The sequence below is a fragment of the Neopsephotus bourkii genome, unplaced genomic scaffold (assembly GCF_033783945.1).
Source record: "Neopsephotus bourkii isolate Nb327-2 ecotype Australia unplaced genomic scaffold, CSIRO-AGI_Nbou_v1 NB_1292, whole genome shotgun sequence".
NCBI classification, from domain to species: Eukaryota; Metazoa; Chordata; class Aves; order Psittaciformes; family Psittacidae; genus Neopsephotus; species Neopsephotus bourkii.
The window spans coordinates 1,732,751-1,757,991 of NW_026901776.1; the positions used below are offsets into that span (position 1 = coordinate 1,732,751).

The 25,241-nt window shown below is 35.3% G+C and overlaps 1 protein-coding gene across 6 annotated transcripts in view; it reads left to right on the forward strand.

The window, feature by feature from the left end:
- RYR2 (ryanodine receptor 2) overlaps positions 1-25,241 on the forward strand; it is a 381,518-nt gene that overhangs the window by 241,450 nt on the left and 114,827 nt on the right. For all 6 annotated transcript variants that reach the window (XM_061365725.1, XM_061365727.1, XM_061365728.1 and 3 more), the window contains 20 exons: positions 3,043-3,251; positions 4,088-4,440; positions 5,468-5,582; positions 6,852-7,012; positions 7,700-7,859; positions 8,122-8,208; positions 8,956-9,182; positions 9,778-10,579; positions 11,092-11,292; positions 11,380-11,485; positions 13,373-13,516; positions 16,088-16,361; positions 17,813-17,927; positions 18,058-18,190; positions 19,276-19,379; positions 20,756-20,891; positions 21,568-21,754; positions 22,230-22,335; positions 23,500-23,620; positions 24,797-24,966. In XM_061365725.1, the coding sequence (XP_061221709.1) occupies positions 3,043-3,251; positions 4,088-4,440; positions 5,468-5,582; positions 6,852-7,012; positions 7,700-7,859; positions 8,122-8,208; positions 8,956-9,182; positions 9,778-10,579; positions 11,092-11,292; positions 11,380-11,485; positions 13,373-13,516; positions 16,088-16,361; positions 17,813-17,927; positions 18,058-18,190; positions 19,276-19,379; positions 20,756-20,891; positions 21,568-21,754; positions 22,230-22,335; positions 23,500-23,620; positions 24,797-24,966 (3,911 nt within the window). The remainder of the gene's footprint in view (positions 1-3,042; positions 3,252-4,087; positions 4,441-5,467; positions 5,583-6,851; positions 7,013-7,699; positions 7,860-8,121; positions 8,209-8,955; positions 9,183-9,777; positions 10,580-11,091; positions 11,293-11,379; positions 11,486-13,372; positions 13,517-16,087; positions 16,362-17,812; positions 17,928-18,057; positions 18,191-19,275; positions 19,380-20,755; positions 20,892-21,567; positions 21,755-22,229; positions 22,336-23,499; positions 23,621-24,796; positions 24,967-25,241) is intronic.

The window sequence follows — 25,241 nt, forward strand, 5'->3', positions numbered from 1 at the left end:
AAATTCTGCTGATAACATCAGCTGCTATTGCTTTTTTTTTTTTTATTTTGCAAAAGGATTATTTTGCACTTGATTTGAGGGCTGTAATAGAGAGGAACTGGCTATGTGTTAATTTCCAAAGTGCTGGAGATAGAGCTTGCTACTTCCTTTCATGAAATACTTGACCTGTGCAGAAACATAAAACAATTACTCATATATGTAAATATAAAAATATATAAATAGATACAGACATATGTAGAGATGTGGCATATTCACAACTGATCAGTTTACACTTCCTTGTCTTTTAACACTTTTTTGGTTTTAAGCTTTTATTCCTCTATGTTTTTTATGAAAATATAACAGTATTTGTGTCAAAAGTCTAGTTAGGTCACTGTTTTGTTTTCATAGAATCATAGAATCATAGAATAGTTAGGGTTGGAAAGGATCTTAAGATCATCAAGTTCCAATCCCCCTGCCATGGGCAGGGACACCTTGCTCTAAACCATATTACCCAAGGCCTTGTCCAACCTAGCCTTGAACACTGCCAGGGATGAAGCATTCACAACGTCCTTGGGCAACCTATTTCAGTGCCTTACTACCCTAACAGGAAAGAATTTCCTCCTTATATCCAATCTAAACTTCCCCTCTTTAAGTTTTAACCCAGTGTTTTCAGCAGCAGTGAATAGCAAATGCCTGTAGATACATGTCAGAACAGGATAAGCAGATTGCAATGCAGTCACCAAGCTTCCAGCGGTTTCTGGTTCAGGAGCCTTCTGGGGCAAACATGACATGTTTGTGTTGAATAGCCCTGATGGTTTTGGGGTTTGGTTTGTCATTGATTTTTGTTTGTTTTATTTTCCCTTCCCACATGAAGATCTAAACACTTTTTGAATCTATGTGAGCTTTTAGCGTCCATGATGCTATGTGACAGAGATTGTAACAGCATTACTATGTGGTTTATAAGGAAGTTTCTCCCTTTGTTTTGAAGCTTGCTGCCAAACAGTTTCTTTGTCCATAATTCTTTTTTGAGAGACATTGGAAATTATTTACTGTTCACTTTCTCTGTGCAACTCATAATGGAGGTACGTATCATACCTCCTTTATAATTTTTGAGTCTGAATTACCCTGATTTCTTTAATTGTTGCTGATAAGAGAACAGTTTAATTTATGTTGGCCATTTTGCAGATCTATTATATCTCTTTGGACATGTGGAAAGCAAATATCTTCATAAGATTCTAAGATTGGGTGTATGCATTAAATGGTGAGGTGATTCAGACAGAGCACTTGCCTTAGGCAGCATATACTTATATGGTTTATTGAAAAAGGTTATGTCATTTTTTGATTGACATTATGAGGATTCATGCTGTTTCTGTGAAAATCCATTCTCAAGCAACTTAGAAGGTTGTCTACAGAAGGTTGTTACTGTTCTTTAGTAATGAGCTGAGATTTATAATGTTGTTGAAAACAGAATTTAATTTTTGGCTTTGCTTAAAAACTTTTTCAATATCTTACAGTTTCCTTTAACTCAACAGGAAGCCTAGGAAAGCCTAGTCTAGCAGGCCAGACGCATGCATCTATGTATGCAAATATAACTTTCCTAGTTATATGTTGTATAGTATGATTTTGTGCCATTTATTGCTAGAAAATGTTATCTATTGTCATCTTTCACTGGATTTGTGCTAGCAGAATGGACACAAATCATGTTGTCTAAAATCATCTATATTATCTGAGAAGCTGGTGCTTTGTGATTTAAGAGCCTTGCTGTGAAAATGAAAGTCTGGACTTGAACTTATAGCTAATAGTGTCTGTCCTTAAATTTGTCGTGCTTAATATATGTATACATGATAAACTATCTTGTGTATCTGTAATAAAATCTTCGGAAGGGGACACTGAAGGCTGACCTTTTATCTGGTGAGCAGGCAGTCCTGCAGATGGTGCTCTGGAGTTTGCTTTTGTCTCTAAAGAACCTATCAACCATTTTTCACCTGTGCAGACTAAAGAAAAATGGATAACTCTAGTTGTATTTTGTCCTTATACCCTTCAGTACTTGGTACATTCACATGAACTAGAATAATTGAACAGAGCTTTATGATTCTTGTTACAAAAAAACCCCATTTTGTTAATAGCTAGGTCAAATGAATCTACAAAGCAGTTTGTAGCTGTGGTAATTCAAAATGAGGATCATTGTAAGAACTAATAGGTTTTCTAAGGCTTTTAGACTGTGGTGCTGAACCTGACAAAAAAAACCAACACTCCAAAACGAAGCCCAGACACTTTTTAAAGAAGTGCAAAGGTGTCACAAGTGAGTCACTTGTGCTAATGAAGTAATGAGAATAGATGCATACAAATGTGAGGCTGATTCAAAAGTAAAAGAAAACAAAACAAAAAATCCAGCTGAAAAGGAAACTACTAGAAGTTCCATAAAGCTACAGCATCACGTTGTCATTTCTCATTATCCAGAGTCACAAGTATTAAAATTTTTATTTAAATTAATTGATATTAATAAAAAAAATAATTACAACATGCACTTGTTGTGAGCTTGTAATTTTTTTCAGTACTATAGCTGTATGGACAAGCACTATATTATTTTTAAAGTAATTCCTGAGGTTCTCTCAAAGTACCATGAATGACGGAATTTTAGGAGAAACATGTAAAGTACTAAGCTTTTAAATAAAACTGGGAACACTCTACCAGTTTAGCAGAGGGATTAACCAATATGTGATTGTTGGACTCTTCGGTGTACCCTTAGATTTCTGTGAAGTAAATGGAGTCTTGCATGAAAAGTTCTGTTACTATTTGATAATACTTTTTCAGAATGATATTTGTGGTACATCACTTGGTGATATGCAAGAGGTGGCGTGCTATTGAAGACTGCTTGCGTTTATACTGTTTGTGCATTTTGTTTGTTTGTGTTTTGTTTTTGTGGTTTAGTGGGTTTTGTTTTTTTTATGTTGGGTTTGTTTGTTTTTTTTTCCCCAAAGTTTTAAATTGGGTTACAGAAGACAGCAGTTCCCTAATGTTCATGACAACATGACAACCCACTTTCTTTTATCTTATTTTAAGGCTTTCTACCTGTATGCAGCCTGGGCCCATCTCAAGTGGGAAGAATGAACTTTGGAAAAGATGTCAGCACTCTAAAATATTTCACTATCTGTGGCTTACAAGAAGGGTATGAACCCTTTGCTGTTAATACAAACAGAGATATCACCATTTGGCTGAGTAAAAGGCTCCCTCAGTTTCTGCCAGTGCCACAAAATCATGAACATATTGAGGTTTGTGATCCTATTAAAATGTTTCTAGACACTTCTTCCATGAATATGCTTGAATTATGTTTCTACTTTTGCAGTTCTAGACAAATTTTTTAATGTGATATGTTGGCCCAATTCTGGATGAAACTTGCACCTGTTACCAATTTCTTACATTGATGGAGTTGATAATATTTCTTTGTCCTTGAAATCTGTTGTGTCTGGACATGAGATTTTCAGGGACAAATTCTACAAGATGTTCTCATTAACAGATCCTTGTTCAGTGAGAGCAACGTTTGTAAACAGCTTCCTGAAATGAGGCGTTTCTGTGTAAGACATACTGTGTGTTCTGGACTGGTTTTTGCGTAACTAATTGGTTTGGGTATTAATAAATATTTATTCACCAATTGTATCAACACTTATGTCCCTATCAGTTGTGCATCTTGATGGAACTAAATTAATTATTCAGTCTACCATTAAATCCTCCTGAAATTGAAAGAGCTCTTTTTCAGCTGATGTATGTTACACTTGTAGTATTTAAGAAGTAATTTGTGTTCTTGCATATGTACATGTATGATTTATTTTGGTTGGTTTGTGTTGTTCTGGGCAGTCCTGGATTTATGTTGCTGAGAGTTTTGATGTGAGTGGGGTTTTTTATATAACAGTGGAACAACAGAAATACCCTTATGGTATTTATTTTCACTTAAAATGGCAGCACATGATTACAATACATTTGATTGTTGACAGCATGTTGTTTCAAGTTTTGCAAGTCATGGATGCTTATTATAGAAATAGAAGTTGACTATTTAAAAAGGGTGAAAAAAGCATCAGCTTCAAAACAACTACGTCTTTATGTTTGGTAGGTAATGAGAATTGATGGCACCATAGACAGCTGCCCCTGCCTGAAGGTCACACAGAAGTCCTTTGGTTCACAGAACAGTAAAACAGATGTCATGTTTTTTCGATTAAGCATGCCCATTGAATGTGCTGAGGTGTTCTCAAGATCAGCTGCAGGAGGGTTACCAGGCCCTGTTTTTTTTGGCCCGAAGAATGACTTGGAGGATTATGATGCCGACTCTGATTTCGAGGTTCTAATGAAAACTGCTCATGGTCATCTAGCTCCTGATCGGACAGAAAGAGAAAAAGATGCCACAAAACCAGAGTTAAACAACCATAAAGATTATGTTCAAGAAAAGCCTTCACGTCTTAAACAAAGGTTAGTAGCACATGTGGCTTGCAATTTTGTGTCTGTTCCCTCCTCACCCACCTTTTTTTTTTTTTTTTTTTTAAATTTCTTGAATTGTAATTGAAAAGACACGCCAATCAGTTCTGCAGAGATTTTTCCTTAATTCTGCCCTAAATTTGAATATAACACAGTAGACAGGACAGTTAACCTTTATGTGATTACATTATATCTTACTCAATGTATAGATTAAAATTAAGCAGAAAAATTAAAACATTTTTGAACATTTTAGAACCCTATAATTTGGTGTATTGTGAAGGCTTTTGTGATCATCAAGTGAAGTACATTTTAAAACCATGGAGATCTTTCTGACAGAACTACAAAGTGACATGGAATGTTTTTTCACATGGCTTCCAAAAAGCTGGAGATGTTAGATAATCTTTATGTAGAAATGTATATTAGCTTCTCATCTCACTCAATGAGTCAAATAATCATAGGAGTATTCTCTAGCAGGCACTTTTATTCTGCCTAATTTTTCTTATGGAATCTGGAGCAGAATGCCCAGCTTTTGATGATGCTGTGAAGATGGAAACGCTATGCCATTAACTGGACAATATTACTGTAGCTTTCCATTTCTTTTCTGTTCTTCTTAACCGAACTTGGTTTCTTAAATATTTCAGTTGCAGAAAAGATCAGTTACATATAGGTGGTGTTTTTAAATGCATTCTTCCAAAGTGACAGATATTCTGTCAGCCTGGTAGTTTTTTTTTTAAGTTACGTGAGTTTAGTTTCCAGTTAACTTTTGAATATATAATTTCAGAGTTCATTGAAGTACTTTTTGAAATGAGCTTGTCTCTTTCTCTTTTCCAAATAATTTATTTGGTTTTAATCTATATGGAATTGATAGCCTAACCAGTGTTATGTACTTATAATGTAATCAATACTATGTATTTAGGGCTAGCATAAGAAATACATATTTAGGGATAATGTATCAATGTAAAATTGTGTATATATTGATATATTGAGCTTCTCATACAGATTTTGATTTTACTTATTACAGATTTATGCTGAGGAGGACAAAGCCAGATTATAGCACAAGTCACTCTGCACGGCTTACTGAGGATGTGCTAGCAGATGATAGGGATGACTACAATTATTTGATGCAAACTTCCACGGTATAGTAACATATGATTGGTATTTTAGCTGTTTGCTTTGTTAATCCTGCACTACTGAAGTCAAGACCACTATGTTCCTTTTGTTTTGACTTGTCAGTCTAAAAGAATTTCCACATGGAAACCCATAAGTGAATTGAATCAATTTTTGAAACTACAATTGATAACACCAAACACAAAAGAGGAAGAATAAGTAGTTCTAGAATAATGGAATAAATAGGAAAAATTGCATTAAACAGGGTTCAGGACTATACTGTTACTCAGCATTTATTTAATGGAATTCCCAATGAAAGTTCTCTGCAGGTTTTTGTGCATCTTCTCTGACAAGAACAGCTCCATAGGCAGTCGGTCTTCAATTTTTAAAAGGAAAAAAATACTTCTCTTCTGGATGTATTCTCCTCTTTCTAAAAGATACTAGGTACTAGAAACCGAGTCACCTCCAGTATAGAAACTGTAGCTGCACTACAAAAATATCCTAGAATGCTATGATGCAGAAGCCTACAATACAATCATATAAGCTGCATTTTTAATACTTTCAACTGTTTTTTAATATACATATTTTGTTAGCTGTGTTTTGATTTGTGTTTATATTTTTTTGTTTCTTTGCTTCTGAATTGCACTTGAAGAAACCTATGCTGCTTTTGAAGAGATTAGATGTTCTCAGGTTTTAAAGCAACAAATTAATTCTGAATCAAACTGATAGACAGGCTGAGAAAGTTGGGACTGTTCAGCCTGGGGAAGAGAAGGCTGCATGGGGACCTCACAGCAGCCTTCCGGTATCTAAAGAGAGCCTATAGGGATGTTGGGGAGGGACTCTTCATTAGGGACTGTAGTGATAGGACAAGGAGTAATGGGTTAAAACTTAAACAGGGGAAGTTTAGATTGCATATAAGGAGGAAATTCTTTCCTGTTAGGGTGGTGAGGCACTGGAATAGGTTGCCTAAGGAGGTTGTGAATGCTCCATCCCTGGCAGTGTTCAAGGCTAGGTTGGATGAGGCCTTGGGTGACATGGTTTAATGTGAAGTGTCCCTGCCCATGGCAGGGGGGTTGGAACTAGATGATCGTAAGGTCCTTTACAACCCTAACTATTCTATGATTCTATGTTTCTATGATTCTATGACATGGTTTAGAGCAAGGTGTCTCTGCCCATGGCGGGGGGGTTGGAACCTGATGATCTTAAGGTCCTTTCCAACCCTAACTATTCTATGATTCTATGATAAACTGGAAACCAAATATTAACATTTAGAGATTTTTATTTTTATTTTTTGACAGTACTATTATTCAGTGAGAATATTTCCTGGTCAAGAACCTGCTAATGTCTGGGTGGGCTGGATTACATCTGACTTTCACCAATATGACACAAGCTTTGACTTGGAAAGAGTGCGTACTGTCACAGTTACACTGGGAGATGAAAAAGGGAAGGTTCATGAGAGGTTGGTTAAAATTTTCTTAAAAAGATACATATTTTATCCCCATAAATGCAACTAACAATCTATAAACTGTAAATCCACCTTATGTAATATAGTTAGGTTTATGTTAAGAAATGTAGTAAGAAAAAAGTATAACTTGTTCTCTTGCTTCTGAAGAAACAGCGATGTGATTGTTACTCCATGTATATAGTGGAGTAATAGTCTAATCTAATCAATAGTAATGATCTAATCAAATCAGTAGGCACAGCTTGTCTATGTAGTTTCAGACTGTGATCGTGTAAATACTGACATAAACTGCTACAAGGTAGAGCAAAATACCTGGTATCGTTTTTGGAACTTTCTGATTTTGAGCAGGCCGGAATTGGTGCAAAACCTCCTCTCAGCACTTCATCTTGTGATCCTGCCAGAAACTGTGTGTTTAACAGAAATGATTTGTAACATTAACTTTGAAAGTCAGTTTTGTATCATAGAATTTTACAAAAGATTTGAGCTTGTTAATATTTTGCAATCTTCAGTTTTAATTTTTTCAATTATAAAGTCTAGGTTTCATTGAATTTTGGCTCTGGTTATGCTCTGATCCATTGTTTTCAGCCACAAGAGCTTGTTGGTTGCAGGCATGCAAAATTGTTCTTAGTCCATTACATAAAGTTTACACACTATCCATAAATAAATCTGTCTTTTGACATTCAGTATAAAACGCAGCAACTGCTATATGGTGTGCGCAGGAGAGACCATGAGCCCCGGACAAGGGCGTAATAATAATGGTCTGGAGATTGGTTGCTTGGTTGATGCTGCCAGTGGCCTGCTGACCTTCACAGCTAATGGCAAGGAACTAGGAACATATTATCAGGTGGGTCTTTTTTGATCATGTCTTCTAGTGGGAAGGGGGAAAACTGAATCTTCAGACTACAATTTATTAGAAACGTTTGTACAACTGGAAGGAGTTGTTGCTCTTATGACTGATTTCTCTGCTCCCATTGGGATTTTCTCAGGTTTTATTGAAAAGCTTGCACTTATTAAAGGTTAATACAGATATTAGGGGGTGGGGGTGTTAATATATAATAGTGTTTTGCTGTCTTCAGTGGTTATACATTTGTGCATCTTTGATTTAGGTTGAACCGAGTACAAAGTTATTTCCTGCTGTATTTGCTCAAGCTACAAGCCCAAACGTTTTCCAGTTTGAATTGGGAAGAATAAAGGTAAAGAATGCTTGGGTTTATGCAAATATTCAAATAATGATTTGAAATTGTTTTTCTTAGATTTTATTTTGGCTATTTGTTGCCTGCAATGTGCTGTTGTTATTTGGCATATTTTCATGATTTCAAGTGTTTACACTATTGCCATTTTTATTCTTAAATCAGTTTAAAATGGTTCATGTATTTAAAACACAGTTCATTGGATGAGAAGGGTTGTAACTGGTTAGAATTGACAGAGGATATTGCAGAGTCTTGTTGAATTTTCTGAATCTCATCCTTTATGACGAAATGAAATCACTGAGGTCAGTAAGGCAAATCTCTTACTCTACAAAGCATGGATGACCTGCAGATTAGGTTGGGGTTTTAAAATAGTTTTAAAGTACATTCTAACAGCACACTAGAGAAAACTGAGCTAAAATTTGTGTCCTTGCTTTGGAGACATAGATGTCTAACAAATTAGAAGATGTAAGAGAAGAGTGGAGTTCAGATCTCTGGTCCAAGGATGTGATGACACATTCCATTAAAGTTTCTATTTCAAATTTAACTATTTAAAAAAAATGCTATTGTTATGCACCGTGCTCTCTTGCTGCCAATCTTCCAACAGTTCCCTGCTGGTTTTACAATCTACTGAGAATATTAGTTTCCTGTTGCACTGTAGTTTATGTTGAATATATTTATTGAAAAATATGATATATTCATTGTTTGGTAAAGATGATGAAGCTGATTGTCTCTTCTGTTGGAATTTTCCAGAATGTAATGCCATTATCTGCTGGTTTATTCAAAAGCGAACATAAAAACCCTGTCTCTCAATGTCCTCCACGTCTCCATGTCCAATTTCTTACTCATGTGCTTTGGAGCAGAGTGCCAAACCACTTCCTGAAGGTTGATGTCTCTCGGATCAGTGAACGACAGGGGTGGATGATACAGTGCCTGAATCCTTTGCAGTTCATGGCCCTTCATATTCCTGAAGAAAACAGGTTGATGTTTGTGTGTTGAAGTATATTCAATTTAAACAAGTGAAGAAATATAACTTTATAATTTCTCTGTTACCTACATGTCTCAGTATTTTGCCAGTGCAAAAACTGAAAATAAAATAACTGGAATATTAGCTAAGAATTCTAAACAAACAGCTTTGCCCCCAACCCTCTGCAAATGAACTAGTTAGTCAGTTGTCATTTTGTAACCCCAGATCTAAGAAAAAAAATCGTATAAATATTTCAACCTATACTAATTTTAAAATCTACATTTCACTTATCCAAATTCTTGTTTGTAGTATGAAGTAGTATTCTGTGTTAAGTAAACAGTTTTGATCTTTCCCCACTGAAAAGAATTGAAGTTGTACATTAGCAGCAACCTGAAAAAAAATTTGATTGAACATTGTTATTAGTCCTTGATTCTTAGGCTGACATTGTTTCTTACATGAAAAATGAAATGTGGAAGAAGTCACCCCTAGAACTGATACTGTGCCAATGTTATTCTTAGGGAGAATTTTGAATTCCTTCACTTAAATAAGTTTTTGCACAAATACAAAATTTACTGTTTGCTTTTTTGTTTATTTGTTTTTCTCTGCAGGACAATTGATATTTTAGAGCTGACAGAACAAGAAGAATTGCTGAAATTTCACTACCATACCCTCCGATTATATTCAGCTGTTTGTGCTTTAGGTAACAATAGAGTGGCCCATGCTATGTGTAGCCATGTGGATGAATCTCAGCTCCTGTATGCTATTGAGAATAAATATATGCCAGGATTATTACGTGCAGGATATTATGACTTACTCATTGACATCCATCTCAATACCTATGCGACTGCCAGGTTAATGATGAATAATGAATTCATTGTTCCAATGACAGATGAGACCAAGAGTATTACTTTGTTTCCTGATGAAAACAAAAAACATGGCCTCCCTGGCATAGGACTTAGCACTTCATTAAGGCCAAGAATGCAGTTCTCCTCTCCAAGTTTTGTAAGCATTAGCAGTGAGTGCTTTCAGTTCAGTCCTGAATTCCCTCTGGAAACCTTAAAAGCCAAAACCATAGAGATGCTTACTGAAGCTGTTCAGGAGGGCAGCCTCCATGTCAGAGATCCAGTTGGAGGTTCTACAGAATTTCTGTTTGTCCCTCTCATCAAACTCTTTTATACCCTCCTGATCATGGGAATCTTCCACAACGGGGATCTGAAACACATCTTACAGTTGATTGAGCCCCGGGTTTTCAAAGAAGCAGTGAGCCAGGAGGATGAAATTGATTTCTCAGATAAAGAGCTGAATTCAGTTGAGCTCAAGTCAGAAGAAGGAGAGGAAGAAACCAGAGGGGAGCAAGTGCCAAAGGAAGGGCTTCTTCAGATGAAACTTCCAGAACCTGTTAAGTTACAGGTAACAATACTGCTGTGATAGTGGTTATTCCCATTTCTCACAAATCCTTTTTTCTTTATTTGGTCATTTTTCTTTCAAGGAATATAGCATTTTGATGTTATTTAAACAGAGAAGTAACTTCCTTAAGAAACAACAGATTTAGTGTCTTCCTAATGATATAAACATGTTCACCATAGATCAAAGAACTGTTGTTTCATTAAATATATCATTGAGAGTTACTTTCTCAATGATATTAACAGGGAATTATTTGTTTTTATGGATCTACGCAGAAAGGAAATCCCCTAGAAGCAAGGGGTAAATTCATTCTCTTATGCCTTTAATAAAAGTTTTATATTTTATATGTCTGAGGCACATAAATCTCTTACAGATGCCAGGTATTGCTGGTGTAGGATTTCATCACATGTATTAAATGACAGCATTAAAGATTTCAGTTGCTTTATTTCAATAATATGTAAAAGAAAGATATTTATTAGCTTGACAGCTCTTCTTTCTCTTATAATACTGTTTCTTAGATGTGTCATCTACTCCAGTACCTTTGTGATTGCCAAGTACGGCACCGAATAGAAGCCATTGTAGCATTTTCAGATGATTTTGTGGCCAAGCTTCAAGAAAATCAACGCTTCCGGTACAATGAAGTGATGCAGGCCTTGAACATGTCTGCTGCCCTGACAGCTAGAAAAACAAAAGAATTTCGATCCCCACCTCAGGAGCAGGTACAGCTTTGAACAGACAATTTACTTTCTGTTGTAATCTACATATGGCAGAGCTCTGAATTCAAAGTTTTCCTTTGTTCTTTTAAGATTAATATGCTGCTGAACTTTAAAGATGATAAAAATGATTGCCCCTGCCCTGAAGAAATTAGGGATCAACTCTTGGAATTCCATGAAGACCTAATGACACACTGTGGTAAGTCTTGCTATTGAAAGTTTTTACTTTTTAAATTATGTTAACTTTTCAATAATTTTCTAAATATTTTTACGTAAGGAACAGCAACTAAGCAGTCTATAGATTACACTATATCAATTATAAATACTGTCAAATAAAGGTGCTCATCTTGTAGTCAAAACTAAGAAAATATTCTTAGCCTCATATATGGTCAAAATAGAAGAGAATGCAGAATGTTTTGCTTCATGAGGGAAGAGTGGCCTTTTTTATTCACCCATACAGAGTGCAGAAAATCAGACAACTAAAACCAGATTCAATAAGTTGAGAAGAATGATGTAATGTCATGAAGAAACATCCTATAAAATTCAAGACTGCTAAAGAGCTCCCCACAAATGCCCTAACTTTAGAACTTATATTGGAAACTAAAAAAGAAAACAGCCAAAAAAAAACCCAAAACCAGCAAAAAACATTTGCGTGATCTTCTTATTTTGAGGTTATTTTAGTGGGAGTAGTAGGTATAGGTCAAGATTTTTAATTCCTTTACAATCTATGCTTGAATGAGTAAGCTTGAAAACATGAGAGGAATGAGCTGATGGGAATCCTGTGAAATGCAGCAATGGGAAGTGCTAAGTCCTACATGTGGGCAGGAATAACTCCATGCAGCAAGGACAGGCTAGGGATCAAACTGAAAAGTAGTTTGTCAGGAAAGGACCTTGTGATCCTGGTGGACAACAGAGTTAACATGAGTAACAATGGGCCCTTATGTTCCCAAGGATAACCCAGTACAAGAGGGGCATGGACAGACTGGATGAGTCCAGGGAGGAGCCATCAAAGATGACTGAATTCTTGGAGCATCTTTTGTACAATGAGAAACTGAGAAGACTGCTGATGTTTTTTTTTTTTTACTTGAAGAGAAAGCTTTTGGGTGAAATGTGGCAATGCATATAAATACTGTTGGGCAGGAGGGGTAAAAAAGCCTGAGCCAGACTTTTGTTAGTGGTGTCTAGTGGCAGCGCAAGAGACAATGCATACAAGTTGAAATACAGGAAATTTTACTTTTTTCTTTTTTTTTATGTATTTATTTTTACTGTAAGGGTTATAGAATTCAAGAACAGGTTTTCCAGAGAGGTTGTGGAGTCTCTACTTTAGGAGATACTAAAAAACCGACTGGACATGGTCTTGTGCCACCTACTCTAGTTGAACTAGCTTTGAGCCAGGGAGCCTGGACTGGACAATCTCTAAAGGCTAATTCCAACCTTAGCAGTTCAGTGATTTTGTAAAGCTGCACATGCAAAGGTGTTTTTTGTTTTTTTTTTTTAATATATATATATTTATTTTTTTTAATTTTAAATTTTTTTATGCTTGTTATTAGAATTTAATGAAAGAGCTACTCTGTAGGCAAGGTGGCTATTTTCTTATGATTGGTCACTAGGAAGTACATTTATTGCAACTGTAGTTCTTTCACTTCTGTATGTTTTACATAAATATCTCCTAGTCTTTACTAGTGTCAGTTGAACCATACTGTGTCAGCAGGGACTATATCTGCACTTTTTAACTGCATATGTTCAAAACACAGGCATCAGTGCTAGCATGAAAACATTCATACTGGGGGGTTGACCACATATATATATATTTACTAAATATTTCATACATTATAACACACAAATTATACAAAATTAAATTAACAAGATTATATGATTCTCATCTGCAGCTTCCTGTCTTGTGCATATGCCTGATCTATACTACTTCCAAACTATTGTTTAAGGATATCCCATCTCAAACTCTTTTATAGTTCTAACAGAACAGAACAACATATATCAGTTTCATTATGTTTGTGCTTACAAGATACACAACACATCTGTAATATGTTTAATTTTTTGACTATTTAGCGTATTTATTTTTTTTCAGGGATTGAACTAGATGAAGATGGAACCTTGGACGGAAATAATGATTTAACCATTAGGGGTCGCCTCCTATACCTTATGGAAAAAGTTACATATCTGAAGAAGAAGCAAGCTGAGAAGCCAGTTGATGATGATGATAAGACATCCTGTAAGCAAAATTAAAACTATTGTGTCCTAATTCCAGAAGGCAAAATAAGCACGGGAGGAAATTCTTCATGTATTTTCGGGCAAAGCCAGGTGGATTTTTAGCGCAACATCTGTGGACATTAAAGTTTGTAGATCTGATGTCAAAACAAGTTCAGTTGGAATTTTTATGATAGGCAGATTTGCTTCCCAGTGGGATGCAGTGGAAACCTTTTCCTACTGGCTTTTCCACCCTTGATCCTCTTTCAAATCAAAGTTTTCCAGAATGTATCTTGCTTTTTGTAAAATTGGTATAGACTTAATAACTGTAGCAAGGTCCCGATTATAACTTGCTTGTAAAATCAGTTGCAGCTGTATTTGCATGAAGATTACCAAATCAATGGAGACTGTGCAATTACACCATAATTTGCAAAGCTGTGCTTAGGAGAAGCCTCCCCATCCAATCTAAAAATCAAGATTTGCTGACTGTGGTAGTTGGTCTATCATTTTTCTGACATTTTCTGTCTTTCCATCTTGATAAGAATCACTGTCAGGGGCATCCAAGTTTTGCACTTGGTGCCAACTGATTACAGAATTTTTATGATATTTTTTTTAGTGGTTTAGGGCTTCTGACTTTGGTAAAAAATTGCTTTCCATCATTGATTACCCAGAATTCCTAAGGACACTGGCCTTTTAACTTGGTTGCTAATGTGTGTACAGTTAAAGGGTGAGAAGATTTCTCTAGGGTATTTACAATAAGATGGCTTCTTAGCTGCCAGTTATTAGTGTTAGTGTAGTGTTCTTTAAGTAGAAGTATTTTCCTTCTCCTGAAAATGTGCCTTCTAGCTTTGCGATTTATAACTGTTGCTTCCATTATCAGGCAGTGGTATCTAGAGGCTAGGTCTATGCAGACTGTGGCGATGAATCCTGCGGTTTCCTATTTTTTTTTTCCTGTAGAGAGCTTAAAGCTCTACAAATCTAATTCTGTCTCGCTTATGTTAGTAGAAAGGTGGTATTATACTAAACTAGTTAAACAGTATTGTGGTGGCTAGGATGCTTGGGTTCTTCATTGCAGACAAGACAATGGTCAGACCCACAGGTAGGTGGGATGCAGTATTGCAATTATCAAAACAGGACCCAAATAACAGCCTGCTCATGTGATTCTTCACAAAACAAAAACAAAGAAAGCTCTGTATTGTGTCCCTTCTTGTTATTTATTACAGTCCTTCTGAACTATCATTTTGTCCTTTTCTTATTTTTAAAGTGTTTTTGTTCTAAAAAATGCTATGCTGTGTGACAGTGGAAACACCTATAGTACAGTGTTTGAACAGTAACAGTAAAATAGTACTTTTACTCTTTTTGTTCCTTACCCTGTATTAGCACATCTTAGCACAGTCTCTCTTTTGTTAAACAATATGATTTCTGTAAACTCCCGTCACTTCAATATCTTTCTGTATCAACTTTTTGTTTCTTTGACTTTAGCCTGAAGTTACATCTGGTTTACTCCAAAATCATATTACTGTCTCAACACCTACATTTCTAATTTGAAAATATTTTTGATGTTGGGTCTGCATCAGCCACCTCCTTCAGTATCATGATATTTATTAGGCAGTTTATTGTACTTCAGGAGGGATTATCACATTTCCCTTCTCAAATTTTCGCTGTTACCTGCTTGACATGGAAATAAATGTATTAGTTATGTAAGTGCTAAAGGTGAAATTCTCTAGTGTTGTAGCTATCAGAATGTATCAAGAGAATCCCAAAGTGGTCTGACAGAGTCTTGCAAAGCTGAATGTGGAAATTCCCTGATACGGGAAAAATAATATTATTTAATTGTCTTTATCAAATAATTTGTCTTGACTGTTAGTTCATTAGTAATTTTTCAAAGCAGTAGTCTCAAATCTTAACTGACATATATTTTGCCTATAAGACTTTTCCAAATATATAAATATATCCCAAGTAATAAAGATAGAGTAATAATAAATTAATTATTTAATGAATTAATATTAATTAATTAATAAAGATTGTCTGTGAGAATACCAGGTACAACTTTCTTGCTTAATTGGAGACTGAATTTAAAATACACAAATGATGATTTCATTTCTGCTTCTTTTGAAGAAACTTTGGTTTTGGCAAAAGGCTAAGTTGAATTAGCCACGTTTTATACATGAATGCAGAGCTTACACATGTAAATCAATAATAGAGCATTTACGTGTGCTGCCAGTATATTTTTCCTCCCTTACTTCATAATATCTATGGAAACCCATCAGACCTGAGTTCCTGGAAAAATGTTGAAAGCATAATACAGGAATAAATCTGGTGACTTTGTGAGCATCTTGTAAGTCTTCATAATTGTTTGTTAGCAGATTTATTTTCTGTACTTTAATTTTTAAATACAGGCTTTTGCTTTTGAGATGCTTCTGCTTCTCTTGTGCTTTTTTATTTTCCTTTGATAGTCTGCTAAAAAATATGGAGAAAAAGGTGCTCCTTAAGAACTTAATTTATTCAATTTATGTTGCATAATGAATTTTGAGGGACTACCAGTGGAAAGATGAGCAATTAATTATGATTTTGTGGTTTATGCATTTTCTTACAGCTACCCTTCAGCAGCTGATTTCAGACACAATGGTACGCTGGGCCCAGGAATCTGTGATAGAAGACCCGGAGTTAGTGCGGGCCATGTTTGTATTGCTGCATCGCCAATATGATGGTATTGGTGGCCTGGTGCGAGCTCTACCAAAGACCTACACCATAAATAGCGTGTCTGTGGAAGACACAATCAATCTTCTGGCATCCCTTGGCCAAATTCGTTCCTTGCTTAGTGTCAGAATGGGGAAGGAGGAAGAGAAACTTATGATTCGTGGATTAGGGTAAATAAGTGAAGTATAACACCTTTTTATTTACAGATATTTGTTGTTACTTGCTCTATGGTTATTGCCAAGGTTATACATGAATCTTGAATGTGAATAGTCTGTATGCGTGTAAATGCAGACACTGATATGAGTTACATAGTATCTTCAGTTGTAAGATACTTTGCAACATTGCATATATCATTTTTGGAGAAAAACAAATGTAAGACCTTGTGAGAAAAGTTGAAAACTGCTATGTATACTAATGGAGCTGTGTCTACAGGTGTCTGTACATATGCTGTCTTTTTTATTGCACTGAATGTAGTTGGTACTATTTAACTATGAATTGGTTCACCCAATCTAGTTTTTCCAGATTATGTGATTAATAATATTGAAATATAGCCTAATAAAGAGTACAGTTGGAGAAAACAGTGAAGAAAACGTGATCCTGTCTACTAGCAAAGAGTTTGGGGTTTTTACTTTATTTTCAAAAAGATCTTGTGAGATTAAACATGAGCTAGAGCAATGACAAAGATAGCATCGTATAAAGAATGCCAGGAATGCAAGGAGAAGAGAAGCTTTTATTTTGCAAAACACCGTTTGTTGTTTTTTTTTTGAGCTTACTGAAAACCTCAAATATCCAAATAATGTCTACACATAATTTCATAGTGTCATTACAAAGAGTGCCTACTTCTGAGCTTGCCAGCAGGTTCCATCAATATTCCCCAGATGTTTCAGTGTTCAGTGTACTCATGCTAAAGCTTTGGCAAAAGGGAAAGTCCGCCATCTGTCAAGAGGCACAAAATACTGGTATTTCAAAATCTGGCTTTGTACTTCAAATTTATGTTGTCACACTTCACATAATCTAGTAAAGTCTAAAATGAGTGAAAACTCACTTTAGTCCAGTGTAGGCTTTGCAGGGGGAGAAAGATCATCTAATCTTTCTGGGAGATACTGGAAGTCAAAAACTCTGATAGTGACACCTATATCAGACATGCTGCATGGATACTCTTGCATGACTGATAGTATAAATTTGTAGCTTTTAGAGTGATGGAACAGTACTCTTCTCCTTTCATCCTTTGTAAGACTGAAATTTTCCTTGCTTGATTACGGGAGTTTTAGCTGGGGGGGGGGGGGGGGGGGGGGGAAATAAAAAATGACAGAAAAAAAGGATTTTAGATCTGGAATGGCATTCCTATTGAAAATAGAATACCCTACCCTGGTGTAATCAAGTAGTGTTTAGGGCAATAGCTATAGCATGGGAAAAGAAAGGTCAAAGTTCTTATACAATGTGCATAGAGAAAAAGGAGTATAAGGAGAGGTTGGAGACTCAACCTGGAAAAGTCCCTGAGGTAATTTTTCACCTCAAGTGGTGAAGAATTGTACAGTAAATCAGCTTTGTAAATAAACACTATAGGTAAACTATTGGTGCATAACATTTTAATCCAATTTTTTATTTTGTTTTCCTGTAGAGACATCATGAATAATAAAGTATTTTACCAGCATCCAAATCTCATGAGAGCTTTAGGCATGCATGAAACTGTCATGGAAGTGATGGTAAATGTGCTTGGTGGAGGAGAATCCAAGGTAAAGCAGTTCATTGTTAGGAGACAGAGCATAAACATTAGTGTGATAAAAGGCTGTTACATAAGTAATCTTTTGCAAGTTTTATGTCTGTCACAGTTTGAGCTTCAGTCTGTTTTTATTTGCTTCTTAGGAAATCACTTTCCCAAAGATGGTGGCAAACTGCTGTCGTTTTCTATGTTATTTTTGCCGCATCAGCAGGCAGAATCAAAAAGCTATGTTTGATCATCTTAGCTATTTATTGGAAAACAGCAGTGTTGGCCTTGGTAAGTAATCAGTGTGTCTTTTGAGATTATAAACCAAAACTAAAATCTTAATACTTTCTGCTGATTTATATACATATAGATACACGTTATATATAAATAAAACCACTTGTGTTTTTCTGCATCCTTTGCACACTCTGCTTGTGTTGAAGTTTCTTGTTTACTCAGTACAAAATTGTCTTCATTAACTGTATTGCTCACTCCAAACAAATCCCTGACAGTAGGGTTGGGGTAATTTAGTATAGGCTTTTTCGCATGTGCCTGGCCATTCAGAGAGAGTTGGTGACTAGTTGCACATTTTGAGAATAAAATACTGTTTTAATGAAGAGAATCATAAGTTTTGGCAGCAATTCATTAGGGCTTACTTCTCACTTCTCAAGCTTACTCCTCTGCACTTTCTTCTATAGACTGTTCAGTATGCCCCTATGGCAGTGGGAGGAACACAGAGCTCATTTGCCTGGGTATGCATGTATAGATGTCCAGAAATGGACCTTGACATTTTCTTAAAATGTTAGCCTTTTGAATTGGGATTAAGAATATATAATTATTTAGATCAGCATAGTAATTTTTAAAAAATGATCACAAATTCCTTATTAATCTATAAGTAGAGGACAGAAGCATAAACTGAAAAACATTTTGAAGAGAAAGTTCTCAAATCAAATGCATTTGGAGTGTTAATATGAAAACCTTAGCTTTTGCTAATGCTATAATTACTGCCATTTTTAAAGAAATAGAAAACATGCAACCTTATATTTTAAAGATATTGTCTATATCATTGTATTTGCTAAAACGTCAGCGTGTTAGGTATAAAATACCTGCTAACGTTTCCTCAAAACAAAGCTATGTCAGTTAGGAGAACTAGAAAGAATGAGATCTTAAAACGAAGCATGTGATGAGAATAAGTGAGAATGAGTGTGTAAGAAAAGTTGTTTCTAGCTTGGACATCTACATTATATTTTGATTTCATATCTGTGTCAAATTTCATGCAAATGCACAATAATTTGAAGTGGTTTAAATTATATGCTTATTATGTGCTAACTCATGCTGCTAACTCATGCTGCTGTTGAAATTAAATGTTGTTTTAACAGCCTCTCCTTCTATGCGAGGATCAACTCCTTTAGATGTTGCAGCAGCCTCTGTTATGGATAACAATGAACTTGCTTTAGCGTTAAGGGAGCCTGACCTGGAGAAGGTTGGTAGCTTCTTCATTAAAAACTTTTTTTTTTTTTTTTCCCTATAGGGAGGGGACAGTTCCTGTTTGCTGGAGTAATCAAAATCCAAGATTCTAAGAATTATGTGGGAGTTTTAGGTACCTATCAGAGGAACACTATTAGTATCTGATTGATCTTTCTGCTGGTGATCTGGATAGTTGAATTGAGTTTATGTGTATTACATACACAGCTGTAACCAGAAGGAATTTCCTCAAGGGCAGCTCTTACTTTTGGAATAATGGAGTCTATACCTAACAAAATTTCATTGCTAAAATCTTTCCTTGTTGTTCTGTCTTGATGGTGACATGCAGTGGTGGCATAATGCAGTAGTTGTTATCAGAAGTCTTGTGATGACTTGTTACAATAAACAAGAAAATTTCATAGAGATATCTATCTGTATTTTTTCTTAACATTCATGCTTTAGAAAAGATTGAAGGAATTGTGATTAATTAGGCTAAAGGATAAAAAACTCACGAGATCATGTGGCAGTTGTGTAGAATATGTAAATTGCTGCTGCAGCAAGGAATAGAATAATAGTTACTCTATCAGTAGAGGATAGGAAAAGCAACTTAAATAATGGAAAGACAAATTTAAGGTAGGCAATAATCTTAAAATCTTTCTAATGGAAAGTAAGACAATTAATACATTTCCCAATTTGTTATTGAAGACCTCCAGTGTTGGAGATGCTATAACCTTTGTAGGAAAGCATCTGTCAGGAGTAATGTAAGTGTAGATGAGCCTATTCTTGGAATAGGAAGATGGACTATGTTGTTTAAAAGGCTGTTTTTAAACTTACCATTCTTATGAATGGTCAGCAAAAAGAAGCTATCTGAACCAGCTGAATACTTAACTTTCTTACATTTCAGAAAGGAGAAGGCAAACTGAAGACCACTACTGAGACTAGGTCTGGATTACAGGGGGTGTTACTGCTTCATGTTTAAAAAAAAAGGAAGAAAACGAGTGAAAAGAAAAGGTTAAAATTGAAGAGTAGACTTGTGGGTTACATAAGAAAATGTGTTTTCAAATAGAGATAGTGTGTAGTTACAGAAAATTACAATTCAGTAATCCGTAATGCTTAGGATTGCAAGAGAAATGAGATATGGATAGCAAAGCAGTGATTTAGAGGGATGATAAATGGAGTTCAGGTAAGAACAGTCTTGTAGTTCATTGCAGAAGTAGGGAAACACTGGGAAAGTGAACTGAGAGACTGCTCTTCTGATTTGCCCAAAGTACTATATGATTTTGTCAGGGATAATAGAATGTGGGCACCATATCCAAGACAATATATGAGGATGCTTCTCTTTGAAACTATGTCTTTTTTACAATTAATATCTGTTTCATCTTAACTTGCTTGTAGGTGGTTCGCTACTTGGCTGGGTGTGGATTGCAGAGTTGTCCTTTATTGATTTCTAAAGGCTACCCAGACATCGGATGGAATCCAGTTGAAGGAGAACGATATTTGGATTTTCTTCGTTTTGCTGTTTTTTGCAATGGTAGAGTAGGAGCCTATAAATTTTTTAACTTCCTCTAATGGGCAAATACATTTTATATTTAAAACAGTAATACAAGTCAACTTGGTAAGTTACTGTGAATTTAAAGGACAGTTTGCAGAAGGAGTAGAATTATTCAAGACAATCAGTAACTTAAGTGCCTATTTCACAAGTCATATAGGCTCATATGAGCCTTTGGCCAGCTTTTTAGATCCAACTGTAGTCTTTGAAATGCTCACATCTGCTTTGGAAGCCAGATTTCTAAATCTTTTTTCGATAAAAATCATGCTAGACATAGTGGAAATCCCCAGTCTTTCGGTGAAGATTTAGATAGCCTAATTTTAAGGTTTAGCAGCTATATTGGTCCCTAATTAACTCTCACTTGGCTGTGAGTCTGTACTACAAATTAGTATCTTCAGTTATGATTTAAACATCCTTTAGTACATAGTTACTTCTGTGACCCTATTTAATGTTTTAATTATATAGCATGTTTTATTTCATAGCTATTATTACAATAATAGGGGAGTATTTTTGTGTGCTTATGTGACTGTGTCATGATATTTAAACTTCTTCATAGTTAAAAGTATATGCTGATGCTCTTTTCTATACCTTTTTTTCATTATATTTCAGAACTGGTTTTGGTATAATTTTAAATACTGGTATTTTTTCTGTGTGGTAGGAGAAAGTGTGGAAGAGAATGCTAACGTTGTAGTCAGGCTGCTTATCCGTCGACCTGAATGTTTTGGTCCAGCTCTAAGAGGAGAAGGAGGCAATGGTTTACTTGCTGCCATGGAGGAAGCAATACAAATAGCAGAAGATCCAACAAGAGATGGACCTTCCCCAAGTAATGGATCTAGTAAAACCCTGTAGGTGCAGTGGAACTGCTTTCATTGCCATCATTTTTGTTTATTTGGGTTTTTTTTTAATCTTAGTTGTGAATGATTTTTTTGTTTAACATATGAATTATAAACTGGATTCTTACTTGGATTCTATGGAGGGTAGAGATTAATCTTCTACCAAATAGTGCTTTCTTGCCCTGTTAAATTAAGTAATTCCCTCTAAATATTAAATCATTTTTAGAATTCTGTTTGTTGTTTGCCAGTCAGTTAAGAATCAATCCTCTGCTGCAAAATGAGACAGATAAATGGTAACAAAGCAGATATTACTGCAGTCATTTAGGGGGACATTCCATTCTGTGTTATTCTGATAAAAGTCCATCAGTTAACAGGAAGCTACAGTAAACTCTTACATCTATGAGCAGATTTTCTTTTTATTGCTGATGTAAAAACTTTCTTCTGTTTTTTAGTCTTTTAATTATTTTAATATTTTAACTAACTACAGTGAAATGGAAGAGCAAGAAGATGATACTATTCACATGGGAAATGCAATCATGACTTTTTATGCTGCTTTGATTGACCTCTTAGGACGTTGTGCCCCTGAAATGCATGTAAGTTTAATGTCCGCATGCACTGGCAAGTACAGACATTGTTGTTTTACTATCTATTTGGTGGTTTGCTGTTTGGCTTTTTCACGCTAACATATTATCAGGTATTAAAGCAGTGGTATGACTGCATAATATTTTAATGTAAATAATGTGTTGGTCTGCTCATTTGCAAGGAATTTCTATAGACTGTTCTGTGGCTGGTTTTTTAAAGGAATTATTCCATTGTTTTTCTTATTACAGTTCACTATTGTTGGTCTTCAACAACATTTTGTAATTAATATTGTTTGGTTGTCCATTAGGACAAGCAAACTCCTCAAATTTCCCTGTCTATTGTGATGGAGTGATTGATACATTTTTTTTTTTTTAAGCCATGTTTTTATTCTCTTCATATAATGGTTTAAACGTATTGTTTAAATTGCATATAAAAGAGTAAATATTACGGGACATTAATCTAAAATGTGGGAATAAACATTGTCCCTGGGCATACACATCTCAAAGGTAAGATGTCACTTTCAGCCATTAAATACAAAGAATTAGAGACTGTAAAAAACAAGCCCTTATCACTTAGCCCCTAAGAGCTTGAAACTAGTTGAAAATATTTGTTCTTTATGATTCAAAATATCTTCCTCTTCTTCAGAAATTCTTACTTCATGCTTTCTCATTTCACACTGAAGTGTGCCTTAATTCATATAGATAGTATAGCTCAGTATCAGATTTGTGCAGAGATTGATGACTTGAGAAAGGAGAGAGAGACCCATATAATAAGGTCAGTGTATGAACCGTTGTATTTTGTCTGTCTCACTGCCTTTTGTTATGATTTGTCCAGGACAGAAAAACTGGTGTTCATCTAATGAAAATCTGCTTTTGCTTCCCTCTTCCCTTCCTTCCATTGGTTACTTTCTTAATGCTTTGTTCATCTTTGTTACATAATATTCTATTGTGAAAATCGGCTTATTTAGTACCCAGACATCTAGATTTGTGGACTTTGCACACTTGTATCCAAAATACAGCAAATAAATACAGATTGTGTGAAATTTTCATTAAAAATTATAATGTGATTTTGAGAGCAGTCACTCTTGTGTATCTGTTTCCAAAAGTTTTCAGAACATGGACACATATAAAACGTAAAAAGAAGACCTTGTTAATTTTTATTTGTCTTTTTCTTAGCTAATCCATGCTGGTAAAGGGGAAGCCATTAGAATCAGATCAATTCTGCGGTCTTTAATTCCACTGGAAGATTTGGTGGGAGTAATTAGTATTCCTTTCCACATGCCAACTATAGCTAAAGGTAAAATGGTTATTCTACTTTTTCTCCCATCCCATTCTTATGTTTTGTAATTTAATGACATATTGATACTCATACTTCTCTCAGTATTTAAAAATGTCATAGAAATTAAACTAATATGTGAATTAGAAGAGAAAGTGTATTTCAAACATGCATCCTAAGCTTTTCTCCATGTAATAAGCAGTAATTCTGTGTACTCTTAAATCACTGATGTAAATCCCATTAATTTAAATTGAATCATGAAAATCTATTACAACTTTAAAATGTATACTTTCTATTTTTCTCTTTTCTTGATAACATAATCCTTATATTTTGCTGTTCTAACCCTATCAATTGCTTTGAGCAGATCTTTCTAAGACACCAGAGTTGTTCTTCAGCAACTATGGTGAAGTTATAGGTGTGACATGCATATGCTAATGCATTTATTTGTGTTTACTGCCTAGATAGAATTAGTTGCAATAGTAAGAGCTATGTGAGCATCAATGTAAAAGGGAAAGGAAGTATATCTGATTTTTGGGGTATCTGGAGAGAGAACATTATAGTTGCAACATAGATCATCTAGGAACTTACAGCACAGGAATGACCAATAAGTTACAGTAGAAGAAAGAAAAAAAAATCATTCTATTACACCATTATTTATTCCAAATCATGATAGATCTATAGGTGATATCTCAGAAGCAGAGAGTACCGCTCATAGGTAATTGATTAGTTTTGGAAATGAAACATCAAAATTTTAAAATATTTCAATGGATTGCTGTTGAAAGTTTTCAGATACAGAGGATTTTTTAGTGCAAACTTAATTCATTGTCATATATTACAGCTATGCTATGCAGGATTGTTGGTTTGGTTTTTTTCATTTGGTCTGCTTCTTCTAAGAACTAGGCAGTTCTGTAGATGAATTAGTAAGTTTGGGGTACTTACCATGTTAGAATATCAACTGATAAGAATCCATGAATATACAAAGTATGAACAGAAAAACATGTATGGACTTTGAAGTCTATCTGGATAGAATTTACCTTATGCATTCCTTTTCAGTTGACTACAGATATGTTTCCTTTGCGTAACAAAACCATGGGGAAAATGCTTAGATATTAACAGACTCATAGCCTCTGACAAGTAGTAACATGTCTGCTGGTAAAGGATGGTCCTTGTCATTGAAGTCTTATTTCTTCCTTTTAGATGGTACTGTGGTGGAACCTGACATGTCTGCGGGGTTTTGCCCAGATCACAAGGCAGCCATGGTTTTGTTCCTTGACAGGGTCTATGGAATTGAGGATCAGGATTTTCTTCTGCACCTTCTTGAAGTTGGCTTTCTGCCAGATCTTCGTGCTGCTGCTTCTTTAGATACGGTAAGGTGTCTCAGTTGGTTCTTATTTCAGTTCCGTTATCTTACTGAACACTGCAGTATTTTTTTATCCCCCCCAAAACCCATCATTTATTTCTTCATGTTGTCTTCTGCATTTTTCAAATGCTGGATGAGCTCCCTGTTGCTGCTGAGCCTTGACAATACTTGAAAAATAGTGAAGAAGCATTCTCCAGCATGGTGCTCACCTAATAAGAGCCCCCATTGATACCCATATACGTGAGACATACAGTGCTTTCCTCAGGAGATTTTCTGAGCTTG